At 41.4% G+C, this 23315-nt stretch overlaps 1 protein-coding gene across 4 annotated transcripts in view; it reads left to right on the forward strand.

The window, feature by feature from the left end:
• LOC117515396 (unconventional myosin-IXa-like) overlaps positions 1 to 23315 on the forward strand; it is a 261979-nt gene that overhangs the window by 69351 nt on the left and 169313 nt on the right. For all 4 annotated transcript variants that reach the window (XM_034175936.1, XM_034175938.1, XM_034175939.1 and 1 more), the window contains 2 exons: positions 14754 to 14870; positions 19934 to 20068. In XM_034175936.1, the coding sequence (XP_034031827.1) occupies positions 14754 to 14870; positions 19934 to 20068 (252 nt within the window). The remainder of the gene's footprint in view (positions 1 to 14753; positions 14871 to 19933; positions 20069 to 23315) is intronic.

Consider the following 23315-nt stretch of genomic DNA (forward strand, 5'->3'; position numbering starts at 1 on the left):
TGCAGATTTCCTACCAGAGTCAAAAGAGACATAGCAGTACTTCAGTCAGTCATAATTGGTTTGAATGGTTTGTTTGTATGTTTCAGCCCTGCAGTAGATTGATGAATTGTCTGTGATGTCATTATCCTTTTGGCCAAATGATGGGGATAGTTTACTGAAACATGCATCTGCGTCAATATGTACTAGAGAAATATGCCTATTTTAAGGTGGTTGTATTGTGCACAATGATAAATTTCTGTCATGGTTCCATCTGAAGAAGGTACTCAAAGGGCTTGCTATATACTACATGAAATGATAAGTCAAACAGTGAGATTATATTTGAATCAGATATGCAATAAATCAAATTTGAAGGAGTCTGAAAAAACCCAAAATCTTGTAGACCCCCACCCCCTTTCTCTGATCATTGCCAACACCTTAGGGGGTCTCAGGCCACAGGTGAGAGCCAGGGTTCTTGACCATCAAGTCCCAAAAATCAGTTTTATTGTATATATTATTGCATACATTTAAGTATGGCTGTTATGTGTCGGACGCAGCCCGGAGAACCGACCAGCGTTTGAAGGACCCAGTATAAAATAAGCAGAGCACGGTACAAAGGATAACAGAGTTTAATGAACATAACAGTGCTGTGAAAAAATATAAAAGTGCGCGGTCTGGCGTGGTGGTTTTGCGGTGCGCTCCCAGCAGCCAGAACCAATTCGGACCCAAGGACCCCGCCGACACCCCCCAGGTGGCCGCGACAAACCGAGTCTCAGGAAGTGTGCTGACGAGCGTGAGACCTCACCCCCTCCTCTTTCACAGACCATGCATCAAACCTGGACGTTCTCTGCATCCACTGATGATGAGATGGCTCCCGAGACGACGATCTCACCCGTCTGGTCACAAGGTCGAGTCTCTGGCAAATACACACTGTGTACTCCAGTCTTAAATACCACCATGTTCCAATCCATTGTAGATGCACCACAGCTGTGAGTCCTGACGAGCCGCAGGTGATCAGCCTCAGGTGATCAGGGTGAGGTCCTGATAAACTCAGCTACACAGCCACTCAGTCCCAAATGCAAGCCACCTGGAATTACAGCCGCAAATCTTCTTCAATATGATGCCACAAGCTTGGTGCACCTATCTTTGAGCAGTTTTACTCATTCCTCTTTGCAGCACCTCTCAAGCTCCATCAGGATGGATGGGGAGCATTGGTGTACAGCCATCTTCAGATCTTGCCAGAGATTTTCATTCAGATTCAGGTCTGGGCTCTGGCTGAGCCACTCAAGGACATTCACAGAGTTGTCCTGAAGCAACTCCTTTGATATCTTGGCTGTGTCCTTAGGGTCATTGACCTGCTGAACCATCACCACAGTCTGAGGTCAAGAGTGCTCTGGAGCAGGTTTTCATCCAGGATGTCTCTGTAAATTGCTGCATTCAACTTTCCCTCAATCCTGACTAGTCTCTCAGTTCCTACCACTGAAAAACATCCCCACAGCATGATGCTGCAACCACCATGCTTCACTGTAGGGATGGTGCCTGGTTTCCTCCAAACATGACGCCTGGCATTCATGCCAAAGAGTTCAATCTTTGTCTTATCACACCAGACAATTTATGTCCATGGACTCCAGGTGGGCTGCCATCTGCCTTTTGCTAAGGAGTGGCTTCCGTCACCTCCTTGACTAAGGCCCGTCTCCCTTGATCGCTCAGTTTAGATGGACAACCAGCTCTAGGAAGAGTTCTGATGGATCCAAACTTACTGCATTTATGGATGGAGGAGGCCACGAGACTCATTGGGACCTTCAAAGCAGCAGAAATGTTTCTGTACCCTTCCTCAGATTTGTGCCTTAAGACAATCCTGTCTTGGAGGTCTACAGACAATTGTTTTGACTTCACGCTTGGTTTGTGCCCTGACATCCACTGTCAACTGTGGTACCTTATATGTACGTAGACAGATGTGTGCCTTTACAAATCATGTCCATTCAACTGAATTTACCCCGGTTGGACTCCAGTTGAGCTGCAGGAACATCTCAAGGATGAAACAGTGGAAACAAGATGCACCTGAGCTCAGTTTTGAGCAGTGGTGGGCACAGCTAACCAAAAAGTTAGCTTCGATAACTGGTAATCAGCTACCTGAAAAGTTATCTTTTTTTAACGCTAAACTGATAAACTGCCTAAAATATTTTCGGAAGCTACAGATAACCGATAACTTTCAATTTTGCCTCAAATATGCTCTCAGCTACTAAGAAGCTGATTTTGAGTTTAAACAGCGCCAAAGCTTCTAATGGAACCAACGGCGATCACAAACCCAAACAGCCAATGAGCCAGCGCTTGTCTTTTTGCGCTCTGCCCCCTGCTGTAGGAAAACGTCATTTACTCTGACAGGATACAGTGGTCCCGCGATGAGGCAGAGGTCTTGAAATGGAAAGCAGGTTTGAATTATGGTTTTGCTTTAAAAATAAAATTATTCCGGCTAGAATAACTACATTAATGTAAACTCTTAAAATGTACAAAGTGATATATAACACATATCTGTTAATTTTAAAATAATGCACTAATTCTGAAGATTTGAACATTAACACACAGATGCCCAAAGGGGATTATGGGTAGCTACGCCTGTGCTCATACTGATTGGCTGATTCATTCATTCTATGTAAAAACCAACACAAGTGAATCAATGTAACGTGTTGGTGTTTACAAATAAATGTGCTTTTGTAAAATGTCATTTTTTTTCATTTGTATAAAAAAAAAAAAATTTTCAAGATCCCGCTAGACAGCGCCTAAGCGCACGTGTGATGACATCACAACTCTAGCCGGTTAGGGAGACGAGGTTTCTTTCAATATCGAACTGTCAAAAAACTTTCTCGTGTGTGGTTGGAGTTGTGTGGCGATAGGAATCGTCTTTTGAATGCTTGAATAACGATGTCAGTCGCACAAAGAAATCAAATAATAATGAATACATGTTCAGTGTGGTGTCATAATGCATCATTCAGTCGCTCTGTGCGGTGTTATAACATCCGATTGGTTAGCGGCTCTGTGCAGTGTTATAACAGATCAATCAGTCGCTCCGTGAGGCATCATAACATCAAGCCTGGTTCACATGGCAAGATAATTAGGTCGATATCGACCCGATCTTCCCCTTCCGACAATCTTAAGGATGTCCCGACAATTGTGATGATGCTATCAGATATTCCTGCCGTGTGTGGTTTGTAAGAGCGCTCTGATCTGCTCAGATGGACGTGGGGAGCTAAATGTGACATGCAGCCAATCAGAAAGCGAGGTGTCTGACCTGAGAATGTTCGTGTGTGATATCTGTTTGTATGTTGTTTTTACTGTGTGGCTGACACCACACACTGTACAACTAAACCTGTCAGATCTATGATTTTTTTTTTCTCTCCACCTGTGTGGTCTCTTAGGTTTGGAAACCTACAGATAATTTTTAAATCCTGCAGTTGACAACACTGTAATATACGAGGTCTATTAGAAAAGTATCCAACCTTATTATTTTTTTCAAAAACCATATGGATTTGAATCACGTGTGATTGCGTCAGACAAGCTTGAACCCTCGTGCGCATGCGTGAGTTTTTCCACGCCTGTCGGTTGCGTCATTCGCCTGTGAGCAGGCTTTGAGTGAGCAGTGGTCCAGCCCCCTCGTCGGATTTTCATTGTCAGGAAATGGCGGAATGATTTGGACTTTTTTTCCATCAGAATTTTTTCAGAAACTGTTAGAGACTGGCAGCTGGAAACCATTAGAAAAATTTATCTGGCTTTCTGTGAAAATGTTACAGGCTTGGTAGAGAATAAGGAGTGTTAAAAGTGAAATCTGCCAGAAAATGGTTGATGTCCTGCTCTTGTGATAACCAGAGAAATGGCACACGATGGTCACGGATCCAGACAGCCATCCGTTTAGAAATGAAATGGTCGTTCAGCCTGTCAATGGCGGCTTCGGAGCGCGGTGCGCCCCACAGCCACTGGAGGCCGTCCTTAAAGTGACAGTAACACTCCTTATTCTCTACCAAGCCCGTAACATTTTCACCGAAAGCCAGATAAATTTTTCTAATGGTTTCCAGCTGCCAGTCTCTGAAAAAATTCTGATGGGAAAAAAAGCCCTTATTATTATTGACCTATATTACCTTATTATTTTGAAAAAAATAATAAGGTCGGATACTTATCTAATAGACCTCGTATATAAATCCAGAGAATATATTCACGAGAGTTTTAGGTACAGTATACAAGGGTTTAATGCTGTTTTCCGTGTGGAGCCTGATCAGAGTATCTCAAATGCATTTTTTCTGTTGTGAATACCCATAATGCACTGGGCACAGCTGCATGTCCACACTAAAACCTTCAAAATTAGTGCATTACTTTAAAACTAAAACATATATCTGATATTTTCACTTTATGAAACTTTAGACGTGACATTAATTTAAATAACTTGTCCGAAATTAGTTTGGTTAAAATTTTATCCATAAGTTAAACTGTATGCATCTGGATGACTTGGGTGCTATTGCCAGCGTATTGGTATGGGGTCAGAAGAAATGAGTTTTTTCTTTTCTATGACCAGTTCTCCTTTGCCTGCAGAGGATAGAGCGTTTTTTTCTGGAACCAGCTCTTCTCTGTTTGTAGAGATAGAACTGCACATCTACTACAAAAAGCTATGTCTGTAAAAATGTTAGCGGTCTAAAATTATCTGCGCAAAACTTATCAGAAGATAATTGGTTCGATGATGGTTTTCAAAGTTATCTGAAAAGCTAATCCGATAATGAAAACATTATCTTCGATAATTAGCGGTTAGCAGGTTAGCAGAACTGTACCCACCACTGGTTTTGAGCTTCATGGCAAAGACTGTGAATACTTAAGCCCCGGTACTAAGGAAGGACACCGAAGCCAAGATGAAACAAGAAATCTGGACTTACATTGATATCGTTTAACCCTTGTCCACCTTCATTCCTGTAGTTGGCACTACGTCAGAATTTTTAAACTGTTAAAAAATATGAAGGAATCCCAACGACAACCTCTATTCATCCGGATTTGTTTTGCTTTCTGTCTTGACGGTTCCTCATTGTTTGTGTAGTTCTCATACCGTCAGCGTTCCATCTGACTCTCGTTGAGCTTTGTCCAGCCTCCCCAGTCCGACATCTTGCACGAACGCTGACAATATCTGAATGGATCAATAACTAAAGCTCAGACAAGCTGCACATAAGATCCTTGTATCACTGATGACTCGTCCATGTGTGGGACGAAAAGCAACATTTTCATACAGAAACAATAGCAGCATGAACATTTAATCAACTACTTTAACTATTTAAGCACATTCCAGCCATTTGTGGGTAGCTTGCGTGTGCGGACATGTTGTTGTCAAGACAGTCAAACCGGTGCCGGTGCTGTGGACATGAGGACAGGGTGGCTGCACTCGGTCTCATACCCGCTGTCAGTCACATAATGATAAATATTTCATTTTGATTTTGTTTAAACCGTCAAGGTCAATGTTAGCTTATTTTTTCTTTCGTTAGTTTTGGTTTTGTATTGTTCTTTTTTGAGCTCTTGATTCGCAGGCTTTTTTGTGACGGGAAAAGTGCAGGATTATTTGTCTACCTTTTCTCGATGATTTGTGACTTTGTAACTTTTTTCCTTCGTTCAGCTGTCATCGTGTGCTGTGTGACCAGGGCTTTACATACATGTGATTTCTTAGTTCTTTTTTTATTTCTAATAAATTTGCGAAAATCTCAAAATAAACTTTTTCACATTGTCATTATGGGGTATTGTGTGTAGAAGTTTGAGGAAAACAATGAATTTCATCCATTTTGGAATAAGGCTGTAACATAACAAGATGTGGAAAAAAGGGAAGCGCCGTGAATACTTTCCAGATGCACCGTATGGCACGGAAGTGCCTATGAACTCCTATACTTCTTGTAAAACACACTTAATGAGGTGGGCGGCAGATGCAGACAGTGGGAGAGAGGGTAGTGAATAAATTTAAAGGGACGTGCAGATATGCAGACTGTGTTTTAGAGACCTGTTTTTAAAGCACTTGTTCACCTATATCATCATGCTGAGAGGTGTATCACATGACCCTTTAACCAAGAAGTGGTTTGGTTTAAAACAATACACACAGATACAGGTACTGTACTGTATACTCATTCAAACATTGAGCTTGACATCAGCCAAACCAAAGATGTGTTGTTCTCTGTACTCTCAAGCACTTTTATCAACAATATTTTATGTCCTGTAGAAACTCTGATGCCAAATTGTAATGCTCTTTGTGTCTGTGTGGTCTGTGTTTTCCTCTCCTGAAGACAGGGTTTTATGGGGTCCTTAGAACTTATAAAGAACAGTTCATGTTGCTACTTTTCCCTTACAAGGGGTAAACATATTGTATGGGCATCTGTCCCAGCATGCAAAACTGTGATTTAAGTCTTTTAATTAAATCTGATTGGATTCCACTGGACATGGTCATTCCATTTCTGTTCTGTGAGTTTTTCTCCCAACTACACAATGTAACTTAGAGAGCATTTGGCATGATTGGACAAAGACTGCAGTTTGAAGCCGATTTTGTTTTGTTCCCCAAGCTACTCACTTATAACACATCTACTTGCCAAAGAACGTGCTGTGGTGTCCAAATCTCCATTTAAGTCTCCTTGTGTTAGCCTAGTACGCCTCTCATGGTGTCTTAAGGGGGGAGCAGAGCTGCACTTTGGCTTGTTGAGGTATAATAATCCCTACTGTTCGTGCTTTTGTTTTTTATGGCACTAAATGTGACATAAAAATTGTCCAAATAATGATTTGTGGTTCTGGAAGCACTGACTGGCTTCTCAATGGTAGACACCGAAGGCATTATAGCACTGTGTCCAGCACATATAAGAGTATCTCACAAGCTTCAGTCTTCTAAATCAAAAACTCTTTATGAACCAGTTATCTGTTTATCAGTATCATCCACCTGATGTAAGCATGTGGTGTGCGTGGTTTCTCTGTAAAATTCTGATTAGACTCAAAACAAGAGTGCCTTTGATTTAGTGCAAAACTGACCAATTTTACTTCATGTTGAAATATAGTTCTTATAAAATAATATATGTGGTGTATCACAAAATTACATCTGATTTTATTGCTGGCAAACTATTTGGGGGGATACTGTGGAAAATATGCAGTCAAGTCCATACGTAATTGGACAGTGACCTAGTTTTTGACTTTTGTCTCTGTATACTATCAAAATGGAGTTCAAATGAAATATTCAAGATGTAGTTGTAGTTTAGACTTTAAGCTTTCATTTAAGTGGTTTGACAAAAATTTTATACTGTGAGTGCTGTGCAGAGTGGAGGCATCTGGCGTTTGTCAGGAGTGTGTGTTCTGGCTCCTACAGTGTTCAGGGCTTGCATGGACAGGGTGTTTGGTATGGTTGTGGAAACCAGGGATTTGGGTGGTTTTGTTGGTTGTTTGAGGAAAGGTTTACTGACCTTGACTTTGCAGATGATGGTGTGATCTTTGCAAAATCAATTGATGCTCTGACTACAACACTTGAGAAGCTGAGTGAGGAATCAGAGTGTCTGGGTTTGAGATTGTCCTGGATCAAGACTAAGATTCAGGCTTTTAAAGACTTCCCTGTGTCAGCCATCAGAAGTGTATCTGTTTGTGATGAAAGAGTTGAACCTGTAGAGACATTCAATTATCTCAGCAGTAACATACAGTAGTGTTCAGAATAATAGTAGTGCTATGTGACTTAAAAGATTAATCCAGGTTTTGAGTATATTTCTTATTGTTACATGGAAAACAAGGTACCAGTAGATTCAGTAGATTCTCACAAATCCAACAAGACCAAGCATTCATGATATGCACACTCTTAAGGCTATGAAACTGGGCTATTAGTAAAAAAAAAAGTAGAAAAGGGGGTGTTCACAATAATGTGAGTTTGTCAGTTTTGTGGAACAAACAGGTGTGAATCAGTTGTCCCCTGTTTAAGGATGAACCCAGCACCTGTTGAACATGCTTTTCTCTTTGAAAGCCTGAGAAAAATGGGATGTTCAAGACATTGTTCAGAAGAACAGCATAGTTTAATTAAAATGTTGATTGGAGAGGGGAAAACTTATACGCTTTAAAATGGACAAAAAAAAAAAACAGACGCGTGGAAGAAAACGGAAAACAACCATAAAAATGGATAGAAGAATAACCAGAATGGCAAAGGCTCACCCATTGATCAGCTCCAGGATGATCAAAGATAGTCTGAAGTTACCTGTAAGTGCTCTGACATTTAGAAGACACCTGTGTGAAGCTAATTTATTTGCAAGAATCCCCCGCAAAGTCCCTCTGTTAAATAAAAGACGTGCAGAAGAGGTTACAATTTGCCAAAGAACACATCAGCTGGTCTAAAGAGAAATGGAGGAATATTTTGTGGACTGATGAGAGTAAAACTGTTCTTTTTGGGTCCAAGGCGCAGACAGTTTGTGAGACGACCCCAAAACTCTGAATTCAAACCACAGTTCACAGTGAAGACAGTGAAGCATGGTGGTGCAAGCATCATGATATGGGCATGTTTCTCCTACTATGGTGTTGGGCCTATATATCGCATACCAGGTATCATGGATCAGTTTGGATATGTCAAAATACTCGAAGAGGTCATGTTGCCTTATGCTGAAGAGGATATGCCCTTGAAATGTGTGTTTCAACAAGACAATGACCCCAAGCACACTAGTAAATGAGCAAAATCTTGGTTCCAAACCAACAAAATTAATGCCTTGCAGATGTGAAGAAATCATGAAAAACTGTGGTTATACAACTAAATACTAGTTTAGTGATTCACAGGATTGCTAAAAAAGCAGTTTGAACATAATAGTTTTGAGTTTGTAGCATCAACAGCAGATGCTACTATTATTGTGAACACCCCCTTTTCTACTTTTTTTTTTACTAACAGCCCAATTTCATAGCCTTAAGAGTGTGCATATCATGAATGCTTGGTCTTGTTGGATTTGTGAGAATCTACTAAATCTACTGGTACCTTGTTTCCCATGTAACGATAAGAAATATACTCAAAACCTTGATTAATCTTTTTAGTTACATAGCACTACTATTATTCTGAACACTACTGTACATGTCTCTGGGTCCTCGGCCTTTGAGATCCAGATGTTTGGAAAACTAAATGGAATTTGTTTGCTTACTGTTTTCTTCCAAAATAGGAACATAAATGCTAACGCACACAGATCCATATTTGTGTTGAATAACCATCTCTGTATCAGGTCAGTTCACGCTACATGCACGTTTAGACAGAAAACGTGACCAACTTATTACACAGTTGATATTTCATATGAATTAATCTAAGATTTCACAGATGGGACCTTCACCGAATAGAGATGCTGCCTACAATAATTTTGCAGACTAATGGCCCTGTCACACCTTGACAAATTAGCCAGTGTATGCCAACTGTATTAAAAAAAACACTGGCATAAGTTCAATAAGTTAAGGGTAAGTTTTTTATAAGTAAAGAGCAAGTTGAAGCACGTTGAAACAAGCTGAAGTGCGCTGATGTAAGCTGAGCTCCTCAAATATTTTGGGGCATGCTGAAAATTTTCAACGAGTGCCAGCATGTGACTCATAAATCCCATATATGCTGGACATAAGTTGTAGGTAAGTTATGTGATTGTTGGCACAATGTTTCGTGTCATTTACTCTTAAGTCTAAAACCATCCATTGATGCTGGCCACTGATTGGCTGAAAGCTGCGGTCCGTATGCAGAACGAAAGTCTGACCTGTTCATTTCAGTCCAATTCACCATCACAGACAGACATGAATCCACATAAAGCTATGATTTTTGAAAATGACCTCGGAAAATTCTTTAATTCGTGGCTGGAAACATAGTCTTTTAAAGCAAGTCCCTCTGTAACCAGGTGCATCTCTCATGCCGGTGCTGCGCTCTGAACACACAAAAGCGCCAGTATGATTTAAACTTATAAAGCGTTGTCACTGTGGTGTGATCATCAGATGACCTGATCGATCGATCAGGGTGATCACGCCTGATTAATGTGCTGTTTAAACATTTAAAGTGCTGTGGCTGTCTGTGATCACTATATCGACAGATCACACAGCACTTCATTCAGATCACACCTGATCGTGGTCGACTGGTGCTTTAAAAGTTTAAATCATCACACCGTTTCATTATTCAGGTCTGTGAAGACCTGATCAGTGGATGATCAGACCTGATCAGGAAGCAGCTGCTTGGCGCTTTCAAGATTTAAAGAGACAGCCCTGCATTCATTCACGGCAGCGTTTCCCACAGCCAGTCCACTCATCAGCATACTTTACACAATGAAAATGGTCCACCAACATAAAAAATGAAAATAATAAAATAATGTTAAATTACTCTGTTTCTGGCACGCACAACACCGTGCAGTACCAACCAGAACCCCTGGGTTAAAACAGGCTGTTAACAGATGTTGGATAATCATCAAGGTGTGACAGCTGCATTAATTTATCAGCATTTTTAATACAGTAGGCATATGCTGGCTAAATCTTCAAGGTGTGACAGGGCCTTAACAAAAGTTAAGCAAACTTATTATTAACAAAATGTTGAAGGCAGTCTGGTAGGACAAGTCACGTGACTTAAAAAAAAAAAAGACTACATACAGTATTAAATTCAACAGATACTGACAACAAGAGCTGTAATCTAATTCAGAAGCGTTTAATGAAAAGGAAAGTTTGTATTTGCTCCCTGTGTGGTGGTGTTAACGCCTGTTTCTCTTTGCTCATACATTAAAGCTGCTGTTTATTTTTGAACAGGGCAACAAATGTGGTATCCATGTTTAACATTTTAAATGTTATTTACGACTAATATATAACATAAAATGATGTGAAATATATCACAAAATAATGAAATATGAAGTTTGCATCATATTTAACTTTAAATTAAATTGGCTCAAGCTGTGGCTCTCACAATAGATTAAAAAAATCACATATCAAATCTTCAGCCAGTTTTGAACACGCAAAAAATATCTAGATCCAACACCTGTTACATTTCAAAAGACTTGAACTCATACAGCTTTGTGGAAAAGGAATACCTTTGTTCTTCATGGTATCATTTGTCACACCATCTTTCTTAACGCGCTGCAGCACTCTTGAGTCACTCCTGAAATTAGCAGCTCTGTGTACTGAATTAATTTAGAATCGAAAATCATTTTTAATCGAAAATCGACTTTGAATCAAATAATGGCCCCATGAATCGGAATCGAATCATGAGATACTGAAAGATTCACACCCCTATTAATAATGTTAACAATGACTAACACACCTCTCTGCATTGAACATGTCACTGCTCTTTTCTTCACTTTGGGCTGTATTTCAGTGTATCGTTTATATCTTATTTTCATTGGATTGTTTCATGACAAAGCTGGTGAATTTCTTGAAGGAAATAGCTGATTGAAGTGATGAAATGATGTGCCATGCCTCTGTGTTGTGAGCGTTGTTGTCTTGTGCCGTTTTAAAACTAAAAATAAATGGCACAGAGCCAATGATATATGCAAGTTATTTGTCCATGTAACATTTATTCCAGTTTATGGTATTACACTGTGTGCTTACGTGTGTGTATGTATTTTATTCCTCATAGGTTACAATCCTAGATTTTCTTCAGGAAAAGGAGAGTTTTGATCTTACTGTCCATATAAGACTGTGAATCCTTTACTTGAATATTAAGGAACAAAATTGTAGCAATGCCACAGAAAGTCCTTAATTTAAATGGTTAAAAAAAATGGAAGGGGGCCGTTACTTTAAAGTGACCAGGCAGATATGTCAGTGCCTTGTTGAGTCCTGTATGATGGTGCCGGGCTGCTAAAGGTGGTCAGTGAGCTGAGATGTTACTACTGTGGGTCCCACTGCACTTTAAGGTGTATTTGAAGATCACAAATCCCTGTCTTTGGACAGACTCTGGGGAAAGTTGCAGTGACAGCAGGGAAAGATCTCCTGACAGCAGGGACAGACCGCAAGCCCAGAATTTTTGGGGGGGCATGTAAGACCAGAAGGCCAATTATGAGCTTTGCCCGTGTCTGGGGTGGTATCCCTCTGGCTTACCTATGTTTGTTTCCCCGTCGTTATGTCCCTTGTGTGCTTGCATCCATGAAACACATCAGGGTCCCAAAGGCTCGTGCAGGGCGGCTGCAGTCGGTGGGGGAGCTGAGATGGTACAGACGTGTACTTGGAGAATATAAGATGACCTCAACATTTATGATGGCTAAATCTGGAAAGGCTCATTTTAACCTCAAGATTTAAATCCAGATTGGTGATGTGATTTGACATGATTCAAAACACGATTCATTGTTTGTTTGTTTGTTTTTTATTATTATTGTTTTCTGTCCTTCAACTTGCTTTTATTTTTTCCTGTTTATTTTTTTTTTTTCCTCCCATCAGGTGGCTCAGCTGCTGCAGTAGTTCATTAGACCAATCCTCTGGTCACTTCACACATTTAATAAGACACTGATCCACTTTCAGAGGAGGCAGAAGAAGCATTGGTGCTCGGCCTGTTGTGTTACTGCGGCCTGAAATACTGCGCTGCACTCACTGCACAGTGATGAACTCAAGGCACCTTTTTTGTGCTGCCTGCACATAAGGAGGAAAAATTGTGTGTGTGTGTGTGTGTGTGTGTATATATATATATATATATATATATATGTGTGTGTGTGTGAGCAAGTGAAAGCCTTGCATCATTGTGGCAGATAGAAAAACGCTAAAGAAATGCAGTGCATTTACCATTAACAGCCACTAATAGTGTCCTTACTGCAGAATTTGTGTTCTATTAAATTTGTGTGAGTAGCAACAGCAGAAGAAATGACTGGTCAAATTTTATCAGAGTTGAACCTTTGATTCTTTCCCCCAGGCAGGCAGGAACATGCAAAATGTGTTTTGTTGCAGCATCATGAGCCCAGTTTTACTTCAGTGACCACTTGACCCAGCTATCTTAGCTAATTATAGGCCAATCTCCAACCTTCCTTTTCTCTCAAAAATTCTTGAAAGGGTAGTTGTAAAACAGCTAACTGATCATCTGCAGAGGAATGGTCTATTTGAAGAGTTTCAGTCAGGTTTTAGAATTCATCATAGTACAGAAACAGCATTAGTGAAGGTTACAAATGATCTTATGGCCTCGGACAGTGGACTCATCTCTGTGCTTGTTCTGTTAGACCTCAGTGCTGCTTTTGATACTGTTGACCATAAAATTTTATTACAGAGATTAGAGCATGCCATAGGCATTAAAGGCACTGCGCTGCGGTGGTTTGAATCATATTTGTCTAATAGATTACAATTTGTTCATGTAAATGCGGAATCTTCTTCACAGACTAAAGTTAATTATGGAGTTCCACAAGGTTCTGTGCTAGGACCAATTTTATTCACTTTATACATGCTTCCCTTAGGTAGTATTATTAGACGGTATTGCTTAAATTTTCATTGTTACGCAGATGATACCCAGCTTTATCTATCCATGAAGCCAGAGGACACACACCAATTAGCTAAACTGCAGGATTGTCTTACAGACATAAAGACATGGATGACCTCTAATTTCCTGCTTTTAAACTCAGATAAAACTGAAGTTATTGTACTTGGCCCCACAAATCTTAGAAACATGGTGTCTAACCAGATCCTTACTCTGGGTGGCATTACCCTGACCTCTAGTAATACTGTGAGAAATCTTGGAGTCATTTTTGATCAGGATATGTCATTCAAAGCGCATATTAAACAAATATGTAGGACTGCTTTTTTGCATTTACGCAATATCTCTAAAATCAGAAAGGTCTTGTCTCAGAGTGATGCTGAAAAACTAATTCATGCATTTATTTCCTCTAGGCTGGACTATTGTAATTCATTATTATCAGGTTGTCCTAAAAGTTCCCTAAAAAGCCTTCAGTTAATTCAAAATGCTGCAGCTAGAGTACTGACGGGGACTAGAAGGAGAGAGCATATCTCACCCATATTGGCCTCTCTTCATTGGCTTCCTGTTAATTCTAGAATAGAATTTAAAATTCTTCTCTTACTTTAAGGTTTTGAATAATCAGGTCCCATCTTATCTTAGGGACCTCGTAGTACCATATCACCCCAATAGAGCGCTTCGCTCTCAGACTGCAGGCTTACTTGTAGTTTCCTAGGGTTTGTAAGAGTAGAATGGGAGGCAGAGCCTTCAGCTTTCAGGCTCCTCTCCTGTGGAACCAGCTCCCAATTCAGATCAGGGAGACAGACACCCTCTCTACTTTTAAGATTAGGCTTAAAACTTTCCTTTTTGCTAAAGCTTATAGTTAGGGCTGGATCAGGTGACCCTGAACCATCCCTTAGTTATGCTGCTATAGACGTAGACTGCTGGGGGGTTCCCATGATGCACTGTTTCTTCCTCTTTTTGCTCTGTATGCACCACTCTGCATTTAATCATTAGTGATCGATCTCTGCTCCCCTCCACAGCATGTCTTTTCCTGGTTCTCTCCCTCAGCCCCAACCAGTCCCAGCAGAGGACTGCCCCTCCCTGAGCCTGGTTCTGCTGGAGATTTCTTCCTGTTAAAAGGGAGTTTTTCCTTCCCACTGTAGCCAAGTTTGACCGTTGGGGTTTTACATAATTATTGTATGGCCTTGCCTTACAATATAAAGCGCCTTGGGGCAACTGTTTGTTGTGATTTGGCGCTATATAAAAAAATTGATTGATTGATTGATATGCAGATGTATAGATGTGAGACTGAGTGAAAGTGTAGCTTTCTGTTTCAGATTAAGAAATTCACATGGTTTTGATTTGTTTGTTTGTTTTTTTTGTTTTTGTTTTTTGTATGTAGGCGGGCACTGTACGGGACTCCATGGCTAAGTCACTGTACAGCGCCCTGTTTGACTGGATTGTCTTCAGGACCAATCATGCTCTTCTCAACAACAGGGACCTGGAGGACAACTCTAAGGTATGCTCACAGTTCCTGGAACATCTTAAAACCGCGCACATGGAACCAGATTGTTTTGAACTAAACCAGATAAAAGAACCCTTTTGGTGTTAGTTTAGCTGTGTTTTAAATCCGTAAAAATAGTGTAATATCTGAGAGAATCCAGTTTAAAGCTTTTCAAATAATTGTGTTTTCCTTGCCATAGAACAGCTAAAAATCAGTCAAACAAGGTTTATCTTAAATAAAACTCACTCATCTTACTCCAGTTAACAGTCACGGGAGGCTGGAGCCTATCCCAGCAGTCATAGGACGTGAGGCGGAGTACACCCTGGACAGGACGCCAGTCTGCCACAGGGCCACATACAGAAAAACAAACACATTCACACCCACATGCACACCTACGGACAATTTAAAGTTTCCAGTCCACCTAACCTGCGTGTCTTTGGATGTGGGAGGAAGCTGGAGCTCACGGAGAGAACCCACACAAACACGGAGAGAACATACAAACTCCACACAGAAAAGCCACAGGTGGGAATCAATCCCATGACCTTCTTGCTGTGGGGCAACAGTGTTAACCGATAAGCTACCGTGCTGCCTCGCAAATAAAACTGATGCACATAAAAACTGATTTTATGCACATCATCAAGTTTTTAATTGTTCAAACACGCTGTGTACATGATACCTTGTTAGAAACTTTGCAGACGTTCGAGGTTGTGTTCTGGTCATCCTCGTCTGTTTTGTTTCAGTTGAAATGACTGACTGTTTTTAAAAAAGTTTTATTCCAGCAGATTTAAACTGCTTCAAATTTGCCTTCAGTGGATTTAAACGATTTATCTGTGGCTGTCAGAAACAATATTTTAATAATCTTTAATTAATAACATTGTCACTTATATATTATTATGCCTGTAGTTTTTATTTCTTTAAATGAAACCCTTTGTTGTTGTTAAGTGACTTTAGACATTTTAGAAATTATTCCTAATTTGCATTTATTTCAGACATATTTGCAGTTTTGTTATTAAAAAGAGGGGTTATTGTAATTCTAACCTTTGCTATATCTGGTTTAAAGAAATGTTACTTTTCAATTACCTTAAAGTACTTTAATCTGTACGTGTCAAACTGCTGCTCCCTGTCTGTCTGTCCATGAAAGTCAGTGTTCTTTGGGTTCTTCTTGTCCCAGTGGCAGCTGGCAAGTTAAACCCGTGGGGTGTGTGTGTGTGTGTGTGTGTGTGTGTGTGTGTGTGTGTGTGTGTGTGTGTGTGTGTGTGTGTGTGTGTGTGTGTGTGTGTGTGTGTGTGTGTGTGTGTGTGTGTGTGTGTGTGTGTGTGTGTGAGAGGAACCATTGGGCAGATGGCATCAGGTTCCCCTCGGCTCAGCCCCACCCTCTTCCCCCTCGTGGGCCTTTGCTCTTTGTGTGTGTGTGTATGTGTGTGTGTGTGTGTGTGTGTGTGTGTGTGTGTGTTTAGTCGTGACATCATGTTGTCCGTGTGTGTTTTCCACCTCTTACTCTGGCTGTTGAGGGTCGATGATGGTGCACTTGTTGTCAAGGTTATTGTTCTTATCATGTGTTCATAAGCAGCATGTGCTCATGTACAGAGAAATGACAGATTAAAAGAAAAACCTGAATAAACCAGTCGAGAAGCGCAAACGACGACCCCATCTGTGGGATTTAAGGTGTCACTGGTTTGATTTGACTCAAATGATGTGAATCATATCTTACGACCTTCACAGTCACCACGTCGGCCCAGTTGAACATCTATGGGAGATTTTGGACCGACGTATTAGATGTCGTTCTTCACCACCATCATCAAAAACACCAAATGAGGGAATGTCTTTTGGAAGAATGCTGTTCCATTCCTCCGGTAGAGATCGAGAGCATGTTTAGACTGAATGCCAAAGTGCACCAAAGCTGTTCTGGCAGCACATGGTGGCCCGACAATTTACTGAGACACTTTGTGTTTGTTTTTCTTTTAATTTCTCACTCATCCCTGTGTTTTCATGTCAGTATAAAACATGCTGCTTGGAGTGAAATGAAAACAGCTTCTACAAGCCATTTCATAATTAAATGGTTTCTTTGATTAAATGGCTCATTGTGATGGTGCATTAGAAGATGAGATGCTCACAAGCTGTACAGCTGGAACTGAGATACTCTGTAACTGGGAGTACATGTACCCCTAGGGGTGCTTGTGTAGGTATTTATCAAGATTGATGATTACACTTTATTTTCAAGAAGTTAAGCAAATATTCCAAGCTATTTCATAAACCAGTTCCTATAAATGAATATGCAGGTGATGTAGTTACCCCCCAGCAGTGTTGCCACAGTTACTTTGAAAAAGTAATCCAATTAATGATTACTGATTACTCCTTGAAAAAGTAACTTAGTTACTTTACTGATTACTCAATTGTAAAAGTAACTAAGTTAGATTACTAGTTACTTTTTTAGTTACTTTCCCCAGCTGCCGACAACAACCCACGTCAACATGACAATGATACCTGTTTTGCCAAAACTCACTTTATAGTCACCCTTTCTTGACTTCAATGAAAACAAATACTTGTTTTATAAAAAGTAAAATAAAGACCTCTTTCTTGACCTCATATTTAACTGTTGACAGCACTGTAACAGTAAAACTTGCAATTTCAAACCTACATTGTTTATAAATGTAACTATTAAATTCTAACATTTTTCTAACATTTAAATTCTCAACATTTTACTTGTCAAAATTATTATTATTTTAAGCAGTATTAGTAGTTGTAGTACAAAACGGCTTCAAAACTGGACCTTTAATCTAGGGGTGTTGTGGGGGAGGGGGGCACATCCTTGCCCCACGCCCCCATTCCATCTGGATTTGCCCCTGCTTTGGCGTTTGAGCACAAAGAATGGATAACATTTATTTATGCAGAAAACAGGACCAGATTTACAGGTAAGAAAGTTTTATTGCGTTTTCACATCATGTGGTCCTCAGAAAGAGTTTAGGTGCATTTGAGTGGAAAACAGTGTTAGTTGTTGACGCGTCGCGGAGGATCAGCTGTTTTTAACGAGACGATACAGAGCGGCTCAGCTCAGAATTCTAAATAAAGGAGGGAAAAAAGTATAAAAATGTCTTTGTAAAGCTCAGTGCAGGTGTGCTGATCACCGCGCTTTAAGAGGTGAGGACGAGTCGAGCAGCTGCAAAAAAACGCGGATGAAAAGCTCACAGCTCGCTTAAAGTGGGCAGTTCAGTCGAACCCCGACCTCCTGCCCACGGACCAAGTTTAATGCTGCTATCGACCCACAATGAACAATAATAGTAACGCACAGTGACATGGAGAAGTAACTTTAATCTGATTACTGATTTGGAAAGATTAACGCGTTACTAAGTAACGCGTTACCGGCATCACTGCCCCCCAGCAAGTGTGAAAGGCATCACTGCTGCTCTCAGACTAAGTAGATAGGTGGGGAGGTGAAGATCTAGTGGTTAAGCTTTGGGTTTTAAACCAGAGGATTCTCAGTTCAAGACCCAGCCTGACCAGAAAATCACTGAGGGCCATTGGGTAAGGTCCTTAATCCCCAGTTGCTTCCGGTGTGTAGTGAGCACCTTGCATGGCAGCACCCTGCCATCCATGTGTGAGTGTGTCTGTGTGAATGTGAGGCATCATTGTAAAGCACTTTGAGCTTTTGATGCAGATGGAAAAGATGGAATTCAAGTCAAGTCAGCCAGTAGTTGAGAAAGTGACAAGAAGCAAAGTGAAGCAAAGCACAGGAGGTGTGTTACACTGCGTCACTGCTAGTAGCTAAATTAAAAATTAATTTAATTTCCTTCCAACAATAATTTAGGCTGAAATTATGATTGACAAGGAAGCACAAACTCAAAACAGTTCTGTTATGAAACAGCACAGTGTACCATTAGTATTGCTGACGGAAGTTCATTCTAAAGACATGTCAGATATTATTGCAAAATAAAATATGTTCCTTAATAAGTGTACAAAAAAGACAACTGGTGAGACATTTTTCAGCTTACAGGCAGTGTTTTCAAACACAACAATCTGGAGTGCAAGTCCTGCTGCCACGTTTGTAAAGCTGGCGTAACAACAGTGACCAGAAGAGACCACGGACAACTTGGGTATGTGAAGAAGGCAAATTCCATCAAAAATTGGATACACTTTATTATACACTTTATTATTTGCCAGAAAGAGATTGAGCCCAGAGTTAAGTGCTGTTTTGGATGATGTTGTTAAGGTGATTTATTTCATTCAATCAGGCCCAATAACTCCCAGGCTTCTTCAGAATCATGGTCGTGAGAGCACATCAGAACATGAGCAGCTGCTTCACACTGATATCCGTTGGTTGTCTTGAGGAAAAATTCTCTTCAGACTACTTAAATTTTGTAGCTCAGGTAAAGTCTGGGGAGGTGCACTGGTGCCGTGCTTCACAGCATCCACCACACTAAGGAACTGCTCTGGGTGCTGCATGACAACCATCCAGCCAAAGACCTGGTCCAGCCCCAAATCTTGAAAGTAACCATCTATCTGCCACAGCCAGGTCAAATCTAGGCAACTCTTTGGCCTTCATCAGCCGTTTGGCGTCCTCAAAACAGAGGCACCTTCGTGCTCGATCATACCAAGAGAAACACTCCACATCAACATCGTATCATAGCTGATGTTCCCTAACCATGAAAATGGTAGTGTCCCTAGTAGGGGTTCCCGAGGATTCTTCTGAGAGACTTGGTACCAAAGACAGTCGTTGCCTTAGGTCACTGGTTGGCATCCAAGTCTCACAATTATGCAGTAAGACAAGAAGCACCAGGACCCTGAAGAGTTGGACCTTCATTCTCCTCCAAACGCTTTGGCATTGGCAAACACCTCACCAAACATCTCTTGATCTCAAAGGTCAGAGACTCAGAGACATGAATGCAGCTACCACGATTAGTGAATCTATCTCCAAGCGCTCGCTCCTTCTCCTGCTCTAGTCACTGATATTTATAGATCCAAATTAAGTTTAATTTTTGTTTTTTTTCCTCCCTTTGTTTGCAGTCCTTTTCCAGGTAAATGATTCGCTAAATTAGTAACATATAAAAAAATAACATGACCTGTCTTAATTTTTCCACCAGATCCTGTCCATAGGAGTCCTGGACATATTTGGCTTTGAGGACTATGAGAACAACAGCTTTGAACAGTTTTGCATCAACTTTGCCAATGAACGACTGCAGCACTACTTCAACCAACACATCTTCAAGTTAGAACAGGTAAAGCGCTCTCCTCTCTAAACCACTGGCAGTTCTCTGGAGGGGTTAGGGGTTATGGAGACAGTTCTCCAAACACCAAGCATGGGTCTCCTTGATTTCTTACTTTTTCTCTCTGAATCTTTTTCTGAAGTTCATGTGGGATCCTTGTGTTGGGGCACATTGTTCATTTAAGTAAAATGAACTTGCTTAATTTGTATTAAATCAACTTAAATAAGCATAATAATGTAATGTCCGAACAATTGTAAATTTGTTGAGCTGTGACACAGTGAATCGGTCAGGTATTGAACCAGGGATCTTCTGGTTTATAAACAACCTATTTTTCCCAAATGAGCCACGTATCTTGTTTTCTGTTTTTGGTTTACTGAGCTGGATTCAGCTGGTATATATGCAGGAATCGGTAAACAGAAAATAGTATACATTATACACAGTTATGGGAAGAAAGTACACTTCTTTGGAACGATGGTACAGATGGTAAAGCATGTTGTTCTGAAACTACAAGATTGTTGGCTCAAATTCCTGAGTATTCTCATATGTCAACGTGTCCACCAAAAGTCATTAAACCCCAACACACTCAATTCCCCACTCTGTTAAGGTTTGTGTGTTGAAATTACAATTATTGAACTTGTTTCAATAATGGGGGGGTTAAAAGTACTGAAAATCAAATTTATTTATTTTTTTAAATCAGCGCTGTTACTTTTTTTTTTGTTCTGCCAAAGTGTTCAGGTTTAGGCCCCGTGTCCATATCGTGTTTTTCTTTTTTTGCTTTCTTTCAATTGCTCTAAATGAGAATCGAGCACACACAGCTGCAGGAAAAAATGCCACATCAAGTGTATCTTTTCAGAGCAGACCATTGTTTTTGTTTGTTTGTTTATTGAGCACTCGCCCTGAACTTTTCAGAGAGATGCTGTGATGTCACTGCAGTGCCTGTTCAGGCAAAGAGGAGAGGATTATTTTTGCTGATTTGTCGGTAAAATCTGTGACAGCAGATTGAACAGATGCTTGGTTCTGGCTGTGTGTATGTTTTATAGTTGTACATTATGAGCTAGTTATCAGCTGTTTATTGTTGCTGCTATCAACCTGTTGGTGCTTGCACAGTTTCCTCTAATCACCAAAGAGAACTCTATGCAAATAACACGCTGTCTTACTCCGGTTTCCTCCCACAATCCAAAAAAAAAACATGCTTATTTAGGGTCTGCTCCTTTCTCTGCCGCTGACCAAGGCAGCGTCTCTACATCTGGAGTTGATCCCTGGGTGCCGGACTGTGGCTGCCCACTGCTCCTAGTGGTTGGATTATGTGTAACTGTATCTAGGATGGTTAAATGCAGAGCACAAATTTCATTGTATATATGTATTTGTACAATAACAATAAAGGCTCTATTTTATTCTATTCTATTCATTGTGTGACTTCAGATGATGTACAGTCATGTTCATAGTATCACTAATGTGACAGTGGATTACTATTTTTTTCATGTAAAACCCCTGACAATGGCATGATAGAATTTTATTCAGCATTTAGTTACTATTCTAATCCTGATTTACACCATGGACTTTGTTTATTTCGAGATCAGCATTGTATCAGCGTGTGTGTGTGTGTGTGTGTGTGTGTGTGTGTGTGTGTGTGTGTGTGTGTGTGTGTGTGTGTGTGTGTGTGTGTGTGTGTGTGTGTGTGTGTGTGTGTGTGTGTGTGTGTGTGTGTGTGTGTGTGCGCGCGCGCGCGCATATGGCTGAGGTGGTTTTGCTTCAATTCAGACATGACATGCTGGCTTACATTTACAAATCCTGAATGATTTAAGCAGAGGATGTTTCACTCGGATATGCATTCCGTAGCACAAGACTGAGTTACAGCATATTATTAATTTTACTGTAAGTTCAGTCATTGCGGGTAAGTGCGAAAGCCGCCGACCACAGTCGTGACTGTGTGACCTTAGAACAATGCAAGACAGAAGGACCGGCTAAGAAAATAAAAACTGAGCCAAAGAGAGAATTAAAATCGAACTTTAGGGTCAGCGTCACTACTGGAAAAGGGATGTACTGTTGTGTGGGCCGCTGAAGAGGAGGTACTGCTGGCCCACCACCACCAGAGGGCGCCCTGCCTGGAGTGCGGGCTCCAGGCACCAGAGGGCGCTGCCGCATCATGGGAGTAGCCTGGGTGACAGCTGTCACCCATCACCAGACACAGCTGTTCCACTCAGCACAGAGGTATATCAGGAGGACGGCGTCTCCACCTCAGTGCCGAGATATCGCCTAAGACTAAGGTAGTATTCTCTGCATTTATATATATTAACCAGCTAAACCTATTAAACCTTTTCAGGACTGGTGACTACAGATAGCTTCACTGTTTTGGATAAGTACTCACCTTCCTGCTGTTCTTTGACAAGAGGTGGAGGCGGCTTCTCCCCTCTCCGTTACTGGGTGCGGTCATCCACGCCTGTGTGTTGTCGCTCTCTCCTGCCAGCAGTACCGGATCCGACGAGCGGAGGCAGTGGCCACCTGGGAATTCGGGACTTGGCGGTTCCAGTATTTCCAGGGTTCGGTGGCAGAGGAGATCTGGGTGGTTCCGGTTCGACTGAGACGGACGTCTCCTACCTTCGAGCCTGCCCACACGACACCAGCGGATTCGACCCCAAATTGTGTTTGTTATATTAATTGTGCCTGTTTCACAGAAGTAAATCTTGTTATTTACCTTCTCCATTGTCCGTTCATTGCGCCCCCTGTTGTGGGTCCGTGTTCCAACACTTTCACAACAGGATATCTCGGCCAGCGTCATGGACCCCGAGGGGCGTCAACCGGCTGTTGAACGGCCAATGGAAGACCAAGGCGCGGCGGAGGCTCCGGGAGGGGTACTCGGTGAGTTGCAGCGGATCCTCACCGCTTTCACCTCTCGGATCGATTTAATGACCGAGCAGTACGTTCTCCTAAACCGCAGGGTGGAGGCTCTCGCCGCACAAGTGGAGGCGCACCCTTCGGGCGCCGCTGCAGCTTTCCCTCCCGAGGACCCTGCGCGCGAAAGTGACGTTCCACTGGTCGTTCAACGGTCCCTTCCTCCGTCCCCAGAAGCATACATAAGCCCTCCAGAGCCGTACGGAGGCTGTGTGGAGACGTGCGCGGACTTTCTGATGCAGTGTTCGCTCGTCTTCGCACAGCGTCCCGTGATGTACGCGACTGATGCTAGCAAACTAGCTTATGTGATAAATCTGCTTCGCGGGGAGGCACGCGCTTGGGCTACAGCGCTCTGGGAGCAGCACTC

Source organism: Thalassophryne amazonica, chromosome 8 (genome assembly GCF_902500255.1).
Source record: "Thalassophryne amazonica chromosome 8, fThaAma1.1, whole genome shotgun sequence".
NCBI classification, from domain to species: Eukaryota; Metazoa; Chordata; class Actinopteri; order Batrachoidiformes; family Batrachoididae; genus Thalassophryne; species Thalassophryne amazonica.